Source organism: Somniosus microcephalus, chromosome 8, assembly GCF_052327205.1.
Source record: "Somniosus microcephalus isolate GS21.2 chromosome 8, FLI_Smic_1.0, whole genome shotgun sequence".
Taxonomy (NCBI): Eukaryota; Metazoa; Chordata; class Chondrichthyes; order Squaliformes; family Somniosidae; genus Somniosus; species Somniosus microcephalus.
The window spans coordinates 30,438,964-30,455,764 of record NC_140994.1 but is presented as its reverse complement, the minus strand read 5'-3'; the positions used below and the strand labels follow the sequence as shown (position 1 = coordinate 30,455,764).

The 16,801-nt window shown below is 39.6% G+C and overlaps 1 protein-coding gene across 5 annotated transcripts in view; it reads left to right on the top strand.

The window, feature by feature from the left end:
• The window catches only part of atrnl1b (attractin-like 1b), a 930,295-nt gene that overhangs the window by 148,912 nt on the left and 764,582 nt on the right, over positions 1–16,801 (top strand). For all 5 annotated transcript variants that reach the window (XM_085994422.1, XM_085994421.1, XM_085994423.1 and 2 more), the window contains exons 8-9: positions 5,103–5,358; positions 14,625–14,808. In XM_085994422.1, the coding sequence (XP_085850548.1) occupies positions 5,103–5,358; positions 14,625–14,808 (440 nt within the window). The remainder of the gene's footprint in view (positions 1–5,102; positions 5,359–14,624; positions 14,809–16,801) is intronic.

The window sequence follows — 16,801 nt, the reverse complement described above, 5'->3', positions numbered from 1 at the left end:
ATCTAAAAAGAAATGGCCAGAAACCGGTTTAATTTTTTACCTATATATCTTTAGACGTTGACAACTCCGCACCATTGACGGCATGTATTATTTATTAAAATTACTTTTCCGAGTCTGTGTAATATTGCAGCTTTGTTTCCAGTTTCCGTTGGAATAGCTGTGGACTGCTACTTTCCAATGTTGACTTTCATATGCAGAGCCCTGGTATTCTTTTAAATTTACCTATGTACAATATTGTTTGCATGATCTTCACGCAACACTAGATCTAAATATACGAATATGTAATCATGCTTGATTTAAAAAGATAAAAAAATACAGTTTAATATTGTCATTTGTATTTAGGTTGTCACCTGTCTATCCTGCTACCACACATGTGGCCGTATCAAATTGTATAAACAGTGGAACAAAAGGGAATCTTGCTCTCCTAGCCTCTTATTCAAGACTCCTTTCATCCACCATTCTCCCCGCAATCTCTCCTGAATAGTTTTTTTTTAACTTTGCTTTTTGTTTATCTCCTTGTTTGCCTACTTCCAGTTATCTGTACTGATTCTGAGAGCTGTCACACAGCAAGTGATAGACCCCAGAACATCAAGTTGGATATTAACATGCAAATTCTTGCACATGTTAAATATTTAAAAATAATTTTCTAAATTAATGTACATAACTAACATTTCATTCATGCTTGAGAATTACTTATTGATTGTGCATTAGCATGGATCTGTCCATATTGAATTCCATTACTTAAGCAGTCACTTACCTCTGCAAAATCTTTTGTTTCTTCTTTCCAACGCCCTTTCCTTTCTGAAGGTGCTGACTTATGTTAGGGCATAGGATTCCTCTGGCATCTCAAGTGGCTGTTTTCAATGCACAAGCTTGAATGATAAATGTCAGCACGCCATTGTGATTGCGGATGGTATTTCACCCAAGTCTCATTCTATCATATCTCGACATTCACACGTAATAATTTTCCAGAAGGGGCCACTTGACTTAGATGAGGTAACTCAGGACAGATGCCTTCGGCAGGCCATATTAGATTTAACAATGAGCAATGAGCCTGATTTAGTTAATAGTCTAACAGTATGTGAACATTTATCTAATATCGAGCGAGAGGGGGGGCAGGGAGGGAGAGAGTGCGGTAGAGAAGGGTGGGGGGGGAGAGGAGAAAGGGGGTGAAGGAAGTAAAAAAAAAAAAAAAAACCTATAGGAACAATTTAGTACCTGTGGGGGTGAGATGCCACAGTTTTATTGTTGCCTTTCTGCCTCCAAGGTTGAGTAACATGGCAGGACCTTGTCCGGACCATAAATCATACCATTAGCAGGTTCCTTGCGACATGAATTACCAGCCCTAAATGGCTGTGGCAAGATTAATTCACATTAAACACGTAAATTCAGCAATTTCATGATGCACAATTTCAATGGGGAGGCTCACGGCCAGGATGCAATTTTTTTTGTTGAGGTGGAGCGGTGCAAATCGTCCAGCAATTTGTGGAGAATCGGATCTCGTGGCATATCTCTTTGCTGCAAATTGCCGAATTTTTTGCACACTTTTATAATGGCGATGCTGCTAATTCACCATTATTTTTCTAGCAATTCCTGGCCCATAATCTGTGATTCTCTCTGTATGGCTTTACTACCAATTTATTCCTAATGCTCTTCATACTAAGACAGAAATGTCAGCTGTTTGCCCCCTTTTATTAATGCAATTATACACCTGTATTCCTTTCTTAACCTGGGCATTATTTGTTTCACCCTCTTATGTCAGCAAGACTAATTAATTTGTTTTGGTAGATTTAGGAATACTTTAATTGCTCCCCAATCAAATATAATTTAAAATTAATTCCAATTGTTTTCATGTTTGAGTAACTTGTCAGAAAGAACACCAAATGTAAAATTGATTAGATGTAGTCCATTTTTCATTAAGTTCTCGCTACCATAATCCAAGGTATCTACAAAATCAATACTCTCCTTTTATATAATATTGAAGTAATCGCTCATGCTTTCTATGGCCACAGATAGCACTGAAAGCAACTCAAATATAGTACAACTAATGCATGTTGGTACATTTTGAAAAATGTGATATGTGAATGAAGATAAAATGCTTGTCATAATTTAGCAATTAGGAAAGTGAATGTAAGGAATGTGTTAATAGATGTTGGCATCTTGATAATTGCTTTATGTTCTATTTTGTCACTAGAGTGCAATGTTGTTTTCTGTTAGCTATTTGATTTGTGATGGAACAACACTTATGCACCAACAACAACTTACATTTATATAGCACCTTTAATGTAGCAAAACGTCCCAAGGCGCTTCACAAGAGCGATATCAATAAAAACATTTTTGGCACCGAGCCACGGAAGATGTCGTCAGGACAAACGACCAAAAGCTTTGCCAAAGAGTAGGTTTAAAGGAGCATCTTAAAGGAGGAGAGATGGAGGTAGAGAGGCGGAGAGGTTTAGGGAGAGAATTCCAGAGCTGCTTTTCTTTTGGGTTGGTAACATGAATAAACGTCTTGAGCAACAATTAGTGGCAATATAAAAACTGGTTTTAAAACCTGGGGAGCTGGCATCGTAATATGTCAGGAGTGGCATTTATGATCAGTATGAAAACCTATTTAAACCTATGGAGCTGTGTTTATGTTTGAGAGTCGTGACCTCATAATAGATTATACATTTGAAGTAAAATGGGTAATTGACGATCGTAATAAATAATACTAGTTCTTTAGCTTACATTATAATAGGAAATGGCTCCTGATCGTACATGAAAAACCTTTACTTTTATGGTGGGATTATTTTTGTTGTTTACACTTTGTTCTTTGGCTGCAATATATTATCTTTTAAATCGTTGGTGTGTAACTTTATGATGTGGGGTCAGGCATGAAACGTTGCAAAATACTAGCAAATATAATCTGCTGTAAAACGGTAATATACATAATTACATGTTCAATAGAACTATTTCATCCAAGGTTATGAATTTCTGTAATAGTAATATAACTAATGTTCTAATTAATTGAAATGTTACCATTTATGTATAATATTTACATGTATAATTACAAATACAATTATTTGACTTACTGTGAGCAATAACAAAGGTTATTGAAAATAAGAGTTTTGAAAAAGGGTTAGACCCGAAACGTTGACTCTATTTTCTCTCCACGGATGTTGCCTGGCCTGCTGAGTTTTTCCAGCTTTTTCTGTTGTTATTTCGGATTTCCAGCATCTGCAGTATTTTGCTATCGAACACAGGAGATCATCTAGTTTTAAAAAAACAAAACAAAAAAAAAAAAACAACAAATGGCACAGATGTAATCTCTGTATTGGTACAGCAGATTATCTGTAGTATAATATTTTAGACATGACTCACTAACAGGTGGCTGCCTTGCTTGGTTGAATTGGTGAGCTTCAAGCTTGCTAGTTGCTCTTCTGGTTAAGAATCCAATTGACAAGGAAAGAAAAGAGGAGTTAACTATTCAGCATAAAAGTTAGAAGAAGTCCTGTACTGGATCTGTAAGCAAAAAATGTTTTGGGCAACGAGTTGACCATGTGCAATTACCAGCTACAATCTGTGATTTTATTCTTGTAATCATCTTTTATTTGTTCTCAGGATGTGGGTGACACTGGTTCATTGCTCATCCCCAGTTGTCCTGCTGAGGTGGTGTTGGGCCACCTTCTTGGACTGCTGCAGATGGAATTCTGTATATAAAATCCCTCTAGAATTAAAGAAAGTTTTCTACTAATTATTTTCAGAGCTGTACAAAATAAATAACCATGTGGTTTTAAAATATTACCTAAAGACTCAGTTTGTCCTGTTAGCTATCATGTGTTTTTGAATTATTTGACTGCAGCATAATGGTGATACAGTGGTAGCATAAAATAAAAAGGAAGAAAGACTTGCATTTATATAGCGCCTTTTGCGACCAGCGGGCATCCCAAAGCGCTTTACAGCCAATGAAGTAGAAGTGTCGTAGAAGTGTCGTCACTGTTGTAATGTAGGAAATGCAGCAGCCAATTTGCGCACAGCAAGCTCCTACAAACAGCAGTGTGATAAGTGATCAGATAATCTGTTTTTAGTGATGTTGATTGAGGGATAAATATTGGCTAGGACACTAAGGATAACTCCCCTGCTCCTCTTCGAAATTGTGCCATAGGATCCTTTATGTCCACCCGAGAGAGCAGACAGAGCCTTGGTTTAACGTCTCCTCCAAAAGACGGCACCTCTGAGAGTGCAATGCTGCCTCAGTACTGTACTAGAGTGTCAGCCTAGACACTCCAGTGCCGTGTCTACTGTGACAATAATGTAAACTATTTAAAATGTTGCTTTATTAAAATTAAATATCAAGTGAGATTTGGTACAAAGCAAGGTTTTATCATAGCTACCTGAATATCACTATTAGGAACTGGTTAAATAAGTTATCTTACCATCAAACTTTCCCAATTACCATGATTTGCATACCATACCTGCTATAAAACCTATAGTATTGGGTCATAGTTAGTTTTTTGTAAGGGCTGCATAAGCATCGCTGTACTGCGACATGTTGGAGATCCAAAGAAGTGCGTCAAAAAAAAAAGGATGTGGGTTTGCATCTGTAATTCTTCACAATGAATTCTTCGTCAATGTGGCAGGAAATGCCCCCATTTGGGACCAGCGAGCAACCGGGGCCCAAAAAATAAATTTCTAGTCTGAGTGGTGATCGTGCATGTTGCCGTTTAAACATGCCCATAAATATTTTTTTATATTCACTTAATTTTAGGCAAATGATAAGCTACAGAATATTTACCATTGGCGTGAATCAATAAGTTTTGAACTATGTAATAAAGTGACTCTTTGATATAACTGAATACTGATTGATCTTATTTTCTTCAAGTTAACAACTTCTGTCTGTGAACTAAGATGTATTCCTTGAACTCTGCTGTTTAATTTGGTTCAGTGTTTAAACCTTATTGAATTGATTGGGTATTGCAAATGGAGGTTAAGGTGGAAGTTCAATGCAATGATTAGAAAGAAAGCTTTAACTTTTTTTTTTAAATGCAATGTGATGCACATAAACAAGAGTCATTGATGTTCCCTTTAATTCATTTTATTTAGTGACATTTCTTCCTTTCCAGGATGATATTTACATGTATGGAGGAAAAATTGATACTGACAATGGAAATATTACAAATGAACTATGGATCTTCAACATCCCCACTCTATCATGGACTAAAAAAACGCCAATGGTTCTAGCCCATGGTCAACAGTATGATGTGGAAGGACATTCTGCACATACCATTGAAATGGATAGTGGAGATGTCATCATGATCATCATTTTTGGATATTCGGCACTTTATGGTTACATAAACAGTGTTCAGGAATACAATATAAGTAAGTAATTTGTACGTGTGTTTTGAATGCCCGAAATGTATTGTGAAATCAGTTCATCAGACCAGTCGTGTAGGTTTTGAAAATGAAGCAAAACCTTCTAATGGAAAGATATTACACAATATGGTAAATGAGAAACTTTTAGCAGTTTAGAGTTAATGGCCTAGAAATTCGTCTTGGGCGGTGGCTGGTCAGGCGCGCTGCGCATATTGGCCGATCCAATACCGCCTGTTTTGTTCCACCGCCTGAAAGAAGGTTCTCGGCCAATGCCTTTAATTATTTTGAACTAGTTCCTTTTAGAGCAAACACTAGATAAAAGACCCCTCTGTAATTCTGGGCAGCAGAAGGGAAGCAGGTTTGCTTTCTTCACATCTGGCTCAGAGATACTCCCATCCATCTGGACATCAAATTCCCTGTAGTTTGATCATTTTATAAGCTGAGTGAGAAAAAATTCTTAACATAATCACTGGGTGCAAAGCTACTAATAGACGATGTCTTTTTTAAAAAAAAAAAAAAAAAAATTAAAAATTGCCTTAGATCTATCCTGTTATTTAAAAAAAAAAAATCAAAACAGGAAATCCTTCGCTACTAAGTACATAAAGAGTCCCATGTTAGATATCATTGAAGCATATTCATCTAAATGAAAGTTACATTTGCTGAGCTCTGCACATGAGCCCTGCAATTAAAGCTCACCACGAAGAGGAGAGCTGCTACCAAATAACAATGTGGGAAAAAAAACATCAAGAACCCTTTTAGTTTTAGTATTACTTAACATCGAGAGCCTTGTGCTAGCAGTTATGCTTGAGTTCCCCAAATAGATATTTTCTATATCCATGTACTTGAATGGAGAGAGAACTTATCAGGTACAGTATAATTCCAGATAGCACAAGGGCGTTTGAAAATGTGTGAGCTGCAGATGCAAGTTATGGAATAATGTGGCGCTGCGTGGAGTGTATGGATATAGCTAAGCCTATTACTGTTGGCAATAGTCTAAGGTTGGTGTTATATTACAGATATAATCATAGAGCAGAGGACCCAAGCCAAACTGTCAGCTGTGCAATACACTGAGGGCAAACAGCTGTGTGAGCTGCGTACTAACGTTAAAATCTTTTCAAAATACCATTTCAACTGTTCAAAGTTTGCTTTGCAGATATACTGCAGTAGGTATAACGGTGAAGTAGCCTGAGCTGCGAATACTTTTTTGAAGGCAATTTGAATGATTTTACTCTCTAGTTATGCCACGCATTCTATGTCAGTACAATACTGCTTTACACTGGCGCAAAATATGTAGTATAACTGCAGGGAGGAGGTCCAGCATCTCGTGAAGTGGTGCACCAACAACAACCTGGCCCTTAACACCAAGAAAACAAAGGAAATAATCGTGGACTTCAGGAAGTCCAAAGGCGGAAGTCACACCCCCATCCACATCAATGGGGCGGAGGTGGAAAGGGTGGCCAGCTTTAAATTCCTCGGAGTCCACATCACGGAAGACCTCTCCTGGTCCCTCAACACCTCCTCTCTGGTGAAGAAGGCCCAGCAGCGCCTATATTTCTTGAGGAGGCTGAAGGGATGTAATCTGTCACCCCCGATCCTCTCTAACTTCTACCGCTGCACTATAGAGAGCATCCTGACAAACTGTATCACGGTATGGTACGGCAGCTGTAGCTCCCATGACCGGAAAGCCCTGCAGCGGGTAGTCAAAACTGCCCAACGCATCACCGGCACCCGGCTACCGACCATAGAACATATATATCAGAAACGCTGCCTACGGAGGGCACGGTCCATCATCAAAGACCCTACCCACCCCAGCCACAGTCTGTTCGCCCTCCTACCATCTGGAAGACGCTACAGATGCATTCGCACCCGTACGACCAGATTTAGGAACAGCTTCTTTCCCAGGGCTGTCATCCTACTGAACTCCACAAATAAACACTAAAGCCTGCACATCTGCCGATGCACTTTATTATGGTCATATTTATGCTAATATATATGTACAAATGTATGTTGAAATGTTTAAGTGTCCTAATCCAAATTGTACACTCTCGGGAGCCGCAAGCCTACATTTCGTTGTACTGCACTTGTGCACTAACAATGACAATAAAAGTTGATTTGATTTGATTTATCAAAGTCACGACAGCAAATAGTTTGTTTCCTGAGTAGGCTTCTTCAGCTTTCACCAATACACTTATTTTATGGAACATCATAGCTTAAATCAATTATAAAACAGCTATCGGAGAGTGTTTTTAATAGCTGCATTTCAGTTTAGACTTTGGTAAAAACCCTTTAATGGTTTTGTTGAAAATGTAAAGTAAACTTTAGGTGAAGTGGGGTCAACTTAAACTGTAGAATACAAAGGTCGGATAATTTGCGTTATAAAGTACATATTAGAAAATAGTTACACCTCTGCGTTCAGTCATAAAGTTTCTGGAAACTGATGTTTGACACACACAGGAAGGAATGGTTTCAACTAACTGAACTGTTATCTGTTTGAATTCCAATTGAGTCAGGTTCTGCAGCTAGTTGTGCAATATCATATAAAATATCTGGTCAGGGATGAGCAAAGGCTATTTGACTCATCAAGGTTCATCTTTTAAGTAATGTAACTCTCTCCCATCACAGCATCTAACATTATTTTGAATCAAGTCAACATTTTTGTCTCTTCTAATCTGCCTGGCAGACTACTCCAAACATTTATTACTCTAAAGAAATAAATACTTAAATTTATATAGCACTGTATCACATGGAGCATCTCAAATCATTTGAATCAATGAATTACATTTGGAGTAAATGCATTGACTGTATATTAGGCAAATGCAAGAGCCATTCTCTGCCAGCAGTGCATCTACAAATTGTAATGTGATGAATGATTGGTTAATCTGAGTTTTTTTTTTGCTGTATTTAAATGTTGGTCAAGACACTTGGAGAACTCCTTGCTTTTCTTTGAATAGTGTTATGTCATTCATTCAGTGTTCACCTGCACATGAAGGCAAGTTCTTAATTTAGTGTTATGGATGTTATGATGAACCTTTATAAAACGCTAGTTTGGCCTCAACTGGAGTATTGTGTCCAATTCTGGGCACCACACTTTAGGAAGGACGTGAAGGCCTTAGAGAGGGTGCAGAAAAGATTTACGAGAATGATTCCAGGGCTGAGGGACTTCAGTTATGTGGGTAGACTAGAGAAGCTGGGTTGTTCTCCTTAGAGCAGAGAAGGTTGAGAAGATTTGATAGAGGTGCTCAAAATCATGAGGGGTCTAGACAGAGTAGATAGAGAGAAACTGTTCCCATTGGCGGAAGGGTCGCGAACCAGAGGACACAGATTTAAGGTGATTGACAAAAGAACCAAAGGCGACATGAGGAAAAACATTTTTACACAGCGAGTGGTTAGGATCTGGAATGCACTGTCTGAAAGGGTGGTGGAGGCAGATTCAATCGTGGCTTTCTAAAGGGAATTGGATAAGTACCTGAAAGAAAAAGATTTGCAGGGCTACGGGGAAAGGGAGGGGCAGTGGGACTAGCTGAAGTGCTCTTGCAGAGAGCCGGCATGGGCTCGATGGGTCGAGTGGCCGCCTTCTGTGCTGTAACCATTCTATGAGTCTATGTTGGGCCTGAGGGATAGCATATCCAACAATGCAGCAGCCTTTCAGTATTGTAGCTTAGATTATGCACCAAGTTCTTATGTGGGACTCAAAACCACAGCTTTCTGAAATGGAGGTGAGTGTGCTACCAACAGAGTTAAACGAACAAAACAAAGCCACTCCTCTTGATATCTGTTTTAAATTTGATTTCACTAATTTCCATTTATACTTGCTGGTTCTACTATCTGGGTTTACTGCGTACTATCTTATAAACTTTGATGAAGTTCCTTCTCTTTCTCCCCCAGCTGCTTTCTTTATAGACAGTAAAGCTTAAGCTGTTCCAATCTTTTCTCCTAGCTCATCGCCTTTACATTCGAATAGTTGCCAACAATCTGCGTTTGGAGTGGAGAGTCAGCTTTTCCTTCCCCTATTTGTGCTTTTAGCGCCCCATGGACGGAACAGCTGGTTCTGGGATGGCTGAAATTGTTCCGTAGATCAACTCTTCTACTTGTACTCGATATTTGAGTGCAAAAGGGATGAGCTGCAGTAGATTACATGATGACATATAATTGCATTATCTATTCAGTGGGTAAAGTTAACCTTTGTTTTTGTAAAGCTGTTAACTTTTTGATTTACTAGAAGCCCTTATAAATAATCCAGTCAAGATCAGCAATTTCTGTATTGGGGATATGAATAAGTAAGATATATATATAAAAAGTTACAAAATATGGAGCAAAGTATTAATCTTGATTACAATTTCTTGGCTGCTATGGAGGTTGTCTGGATCTTGACATTTTACATTGATTTTGCATATTAACAGAAACCAATTTTTGTTGTAGTTTAGGAGATGTAGATTGCAAGTGAAAGTGAGTAAGGCGACGGTTTGGAATGCCAGTAATGATACATTACAGAAGGAGGCCATTTGGCCCATCGTATCTGTGCCAGCTCTTCGATAGAACTTTAGTTCCACTCCCCCACTCTTTTCCCAGAGCCCTGCAAATATTTCCTTCAAGTATTTATCCAATTCCCTTTTGAAAGTTACTATTGAATCTGCTTCCACTGCCCTTTCAGGCAGTGCATTCCAGATCACAACAACTTGTTGTGTTTTAAAAAATAATGTTTCCTCTTGTCGCCTCTGGTTCTTTTGTCAATTGTGTTGTATTTGTGTCCTCTGGTTACTGACCCTGCTACCACTGGAAACAGTTTCTCCTTATTTACTCTATTCAAACCTTTCATGATTTTGAACACTCCTGTCAAATCTTCTCTGCTCTACAACAACAATGTGTATTTATATAGCGCCTTTAACGTAGTAAAACGCCCCAAGGCGCTTCACAGGAGCGTTGGCAAACAAAATTTGACACCGAGCCATGTAAGGAAATATTAGGGCAGATCAAAGAGGTGGGTTTTAAGGAGCGTCTTAAAGGAGGAAAGAGGTAGCGAGCAATGTTCTCGTGCAGCTGTCTAAAGCTCCTGCACAGGCCGCTTGCCGGTTTCTCGATGGAAAAAAACGTGCATGCGCGGAAGTTTGAATGGGCCCTGCAGCCCCTTAAAGGGGCCACGCACTCAAGAAAAAAATAAATTACAGGGCACATTGGTAGAGAGGTGGGGAAGTTTAGGGCCTTGGCAGCTGAATGCATGGCTGCCAATGGTGGCGCAATTAAAACAGATGCTCAAGAGGCTAGAATTAGAGGAGAGCAGATATCTTGGAGGGTTGTAGGGCTGGAATAGATTAGAGATGGGGACTGGTGAGGTTTTGGAGGGACTTGAAACCTAGGATGAGAATTTTAAAATGGAGGCGTTGCTTAACCAGGAGCCAATGTAGGTCAGCGAGCACAGGGGTGATGGGTGAATGGGACTTGGTGCTAGTTAGGACTCAGGCAGCAAAGTTCTCTAAGGACAACAACCCAGCTTCTTCAGCCTCTCCACATAACTGAAGTCCCTCATCACTGGTACCATTCTAGTAAATCTGTTATGCACCCTCTCTAAGGCCTTGACATCCTTCCTACAGTGTGGTGCCCAGAATTGAACACACTGGCCCGGAATTTGCAGTGGGTAGTAACTGAGAACGAACAGCATTCGCTGTTGTTACCCCTTTGAAACTGACCGCAACTTCAGGATTTATGGCATGCGCATCCTAATGGAAAATCCTGAAGTTGCAGTCAGTCATTCACTGCTCCAACACTGGCTGCGCTGTGGATCCCCCTCGTAGCCGGCAATTAGTGAAACTGACGAAGACTTGGGTTTTTTCCGCAGTAATATTGCTGTTAAATGCACCATTAAAAGTTAGACCTTGTTGGATTAGGTGTAACTGGGGTTTTAACAGCATATTGACTGCTAAACAAATGTTATGACCCTGAAAAACCAATTTTAAATTTGTGGCGTGTCAAATTTCTCCACAATGATAAATTACAATTTTTTAAAAACTTTAAAACATTTTTATTATTTTTTTGAAAGTTTGTTCATATTTATTTCAGGTTTACCTTTTCCCCATGTGAGCGCCCCAATCTTTGTTTTGCTTTCTAACATTTTTAAAAAGTCAGAATAAAAGCAGCTTCTTCACTTCCTGGTTCCCTGTCCGTGAGAATTCTACATTGTGATTGGCTGCTTGGATAACTTGTTGACCTCGCAGCAGCTATGGAATTCCCACTAAACTGCACTGATCTCAACTGCACGTCGAAAAAGCCAAACTACTTGCCACACAGATCGCGAGATCTTTGTGGGCAGCTTTCTTTGGGGCCAGCGGCTGCTGAGGCCTAACCAGTGTTCTGTAAAGTTTAGCTTTTGTACTCTATGCCCCTAGTAATAAAGCCAAGGATCTCATATATGCTTTATTAACCGCCTTCTCAACTTGTCCTGTCACCTTCAAAGATTTGTGTACATATACCCACTTTAAAATTGTACAAATTCTCCTCATTCTTCCTGCCAAAATGTATCACTTCACACTGCTCTCGATTTTAAATTTTATCTGCCACCTGTCATGTGTCTGCCCATTTCACCAGTCTGTTTGATACATTTCCGAGTTTCGTGTCATCTGCAAACTTTGAAATTATGCTCTTTATACCCAAGTCCAGGTCATTAACAAAAAGAACAGAAATCCTAATGCTGTACCTGAGGAACACCTCTGTATACTTTTCACCCGGTCTGAAAAATAACCATTCCCCACTACTCTTTGCTTTCTGTCCCTTAGCCAATTTTGTATCCATGTTGCCACTGTCCCTTTAATCCTATGGGCTTTAATTTTGCTAAAAGTCTATTATGTTCTTCAAGGATTAATTTAGATGATTTAAAGAAGAATGAGAAACTGAATGAGGACAGGAAACCTTATCAAGCATTCCAACAGTGTCTAAACTTGACTTTCTGTTCATAAAATGTATCATGCTGTGGCTTTTAGTTTAACTAGAAGCCTTTTGTGTGGAACTTTGTCAAAAGATTTCTGAAAATCTAAATCAAGAGCATCCTAGTGAGTGCTGCTGTTTATTTTATTTATCAATTCCCCAAAGGAGGTTTGCTATACAAGATTTACTACAGTAAATCAATGTTGCAGGGTAACATTATTTAAATTTGTCTTTGATTCAACATTTTTAAATTACCCTTTCCTCATGGATCTAATGTGTAATTTCCAATTTCTTTGAATGTCTATTTTTCATGGTTGAAATTCTAAGAACAGGCTGTGCAAATGAGCTAGTCTGAAATGTATCATCTGGGAATTGATTAGTCTTTTCAAGATGATCAAATTAATTTTTTGCTCACTCGCTGTGACCCAGTATTATCAACTTTTAAAGTCTGGTACACAGCTATCAGTATATGATCCAGCATACTTCAAGAGACAGGAACACAAACAACCAAAGATATAAACCTGCAGGTGGAATGTGGGGGGAGGCGAATCCAGGGATGGGCCTGGAATGGGCTGGCAGTGAACCAGATTTTTTTTTTTGGTTGGGCAGGGGAATGACGCCTTGGAGGTCCACTCTTGCTTCTGCTGGCCCCACAAAAGATAAAAACACGCAATTTCTTGGTCCATTTTCTGAATGGCCTCCCTCTTTAAGGACTGCTGGTTAGGTTGCTCAACGCCTGGCACAGCTGGATGGAGCGCATTTGTACCTGAACTTTGAAGTCGGGGCCCCTACAGCCGACGATGCACGTTTTAAGCAGCCTTGCACCTGTTTCAGGTAGCTGGGCTGCTCACACATGTACAGACCTGCCTGACTCTTGCATCAGTCGAGCCTCGAGTTTCAGAGCGGCGACTGGGATGCCCCCATCTCCTGATTTTTCAGCTGCTCGCTGCCTTTTTTTAGGCACAAAGTAAGCGACCATGAGTTGAATTGCTCCCCCACTCTCCTTCAATTGTGCCCCATCCCTTTTAAAAGTTAATTGTCCACTTCTACAACTATTGTGCTCCCTGCACCTGCCCAAGTCTGAACTTGAACCTGTGAATAATTATGCAAATAAACTTCCTTCTCAATAATTGAACCAATGGATAATGCTTTATTTTTTTTCTTCATAATGCAGAATGTTTTTAATTGCATTAACAATAAAGTTGTTACCATTTTTTTTGGTATGCTTTGGTAATTTGTTAATGAAATAATACAATTTAGTCTTCTTTGCTTGCACTTAATTTAGGCTTTTGGAGAACACATACACTCATGGGTTTGATTTCCTCTTGGACAATTGTGTGAATTCGCAGAGGGATGCATTATAATTTTATCTGAGAAATATAACTATTGTACATGGTTTAAATGTCTTGCTTAATTTTAAGCTAGTGGCTGATATCTGACTGCAATTAATTGATTGCAATGCTGAATTAAATTGACCAAATTGCAACACAAGAAAACAGACTAAAATTTGAAGAGGAAATGAGACAAAGCACTTTTTTGTTTTAATGATTTGGAATTTGCAACACTTTCTTATTAGTACTGAAGAGGGAGAGCAAAGGGGAATCTGTATTTATATTGCTTTGTGAGTAAATCAAAATCAAATCAAATCAACTTTTATTGTCATTGTTAGTGCACAAGTGCAGTACAACGAAATGTAGGCCTGCAGCTCCCGAGAGTGTACATTTAGATTAAGACATTTAAACATTCAACATACATTTGGCTTGTAATACAGTAACATAAACATAACCATAATAAAGTGCATTGGCAGATGTGCAGGCTTTAGAGTTTATTTGTGGAGTTCAGTAGGATGACAGCCCTGGGAAAGAAGCTGTTCCTAAATCTGGTCGTACGGGTGCGAATGCATCTGTAGCGTCTCCCAGATGGCAGGAGGGCGAACAGACTGTGGCTGGGGTGGGTAGGGTCTTTGATGATGGACCGTGACCTCCGTAAACAGCGTTTCTGGTATATGTGCTCTATGGTCGGTAGCCGGGTGCCGGTAATGCGTTGGGCAGTTTTGACTACCCGCTGCAGGGCATTCCGGTCATAGTAGCTACAGCTGCCATACCATACAGTAGACAATTCTAGTATAGCTTAGCTTGAGACTTTTTGTGGTAATGCTGGGGTGAACTGATGGTATGGTGAACTGTTGATAGTTATTGGAAAGGATTAACTCTTAAAACACTAGTTGCAGTAAACATTAAACTTTTCTGTTTTGTATGGTAAGGTTTAAAAATGATGTTTTTTGTGGATAGAAAACACCGGAAAATATTATGTGCTGATCTTGATGGACTTTTAAACTAGTTTCATTTCTTGTCCAGAGACCAACACGTGGTTAGCGACGGAGCCCAAAGGTGCTATAGTCCAGGGCGGATATGGACACAGCAGCGTTTACAATGCAATGACAAAATCGATTTATGTGCACGGAGGGTACAAAGCATTTACAAGCAATAAGTATGGCTTGGTGGATGACCTCTACAAATACACAGTAAATAGCCGTACCTGGTAAGTGGAACAGTCGTGCATCCGTTCAATTGATTTTGGTTGCAGCAGCATCTTGTGTAATTGATTTGAAATGGAAATGATTAAATTGTTGGGATCTTAATGGAGTTGAAGCAGCTATTCCATTATCTGCTGTTTGTGCCTTACTGTGCTAGAAGGGAAAGTTGGAACTATTTTGCTTATGGAAGCTTAAAGATTTGTGATATTTTTCAATAAAATTTTGCATTTGGCTCAGTTTATTAGCTCTGCCTTTTTGAACTGATTTTATTTTAGTAGTTTGAGAGATTTCTCAATTGTATAGTGAGAAAGCAAATTGTTGCAAAACCCACGAGCAACTTTTTCTGCGTTCAGGAAAATAACCCATTTTTTAAAAAAACTTTCCTAATTTCTATTTATTCACCCACCTGCCCATCCCCTCTGACTCGAGTACATTTAGGAGCACACCGTATTTCTCATTTAGTTTAAATACATCTAAGAACGCAAGAAAAATGAGAGAAAAAGAGCCCATTAAGATTTTATGATTTCAGCTATGCATCAATTTTTGAAAAAAAATCAAGGTGCAATGCTGAAAGTCTCGAGTTCCTGTACAATATGTAAATGTAACATCTGACCTGCTCGGGGTTCTTGTGACCATTTAGTATTCGCACAATTTCAAAGTTTATTTTCTGTCTTCAGAAAGGAGTTTACATTTTATAAATTTGTTATCATGACTCTCTGGTCGCAAAGTGCTGCACAACTGTTGAATTGTTTTGAAGTGCAGTCAGTGTTTGTTATGCAATGTGTTTCTCAGGCAGTCCCTCGGAACCGAGGATGACTTGCTTCTACACTAAAAATAAGTTCTCAGGTGACTGATGAGTCCAATGCGGGACCTGCAGTCTCTGTCACAGGTGGGGCAGACAGTGGTTGAAGGGGCGGGTGGCTGGGGTGCTTGGGTTGACGTGTGCTCTGTACTCTTTAATCAGTCATTGTTTTGAAGTGTTGCTTCTGTGAGTCATTATGATGCCTTTAGCATGTCATCATTGTATTTCTATTGACGTGTGTGTGTGTGAGCAAATTGCTCTGGCACTGGTGAATTGTCTTTTTTGTGTGACCAGTTCACAATGTGAGTACAGATTCCCGAAGTACTAACCTTAAGGTTAAGTTATGAACCAGTCCCTGAACAAAGATCATCAGCGAGGGACATTGATATCCTCCCAGAAAGATCTACTCACTTAACAAGAATTCCCTGATAATGTGGGAGGAACTGCAGCCTTTTACAACATTAGCAACTCCATATAGCATTGATTATGATGTCAGAGCCTTGCAGAATTTTATTACCGAAAAACTGGGAAATGTTGTGCTGAACACACGTTACAGATCTTTGGACCAAAATGGTTTAAAATTGACACTTTACAATGTGGCTTGTGTAAAAGTTGTTCTTGTGACATTGTTGTAAGTTATATTTTCATGAGTTGTTTGCTCTCTGCAGTGGCCCTGACACCTGCAATGTTTTTGGGGCATGATGGTGCTGGCTAGAGGTAAATTCTGCCATAGGACCGGTTTATGCCGGGCCTCTGCTCGGTTTAATTAGAGTAACGGTTTCTTGTGAGCCGGGGTGGGGTTCCTGCTTCTGCTCCCTTTCAACCTGAAGTAACGGCAGGAGGTGAGACGACTAGGATGAAGTCACCAGCTGGAAGCCCCACCAGCCTTGCTGGGTAGCAAATAACCTTTGTGGATTGAGGCTGGTGGGATTTTCAGAACTGAAATGTGCCTCAGTGTGTGGGGTTAGGGATTAAAGGAGTCTCAGTGACGGGGGATTAAATAGTTAAGTGCCTCGTTGGGGGGCGGGGGGGGAGGGGAGATTGACTGAGAAGTTGAGGATTACATGCTGAGAAAAACGAAAGCCATAGCAAGAGTTGGCGAGTGAGGCAAGAAACCTGAATGCAGCCAGCAGATAAAAACAGTTTAGTGGTTGTTTTTGTTCTTTCATCCCCTCCCCCATTTCCCAGCCCCCCAA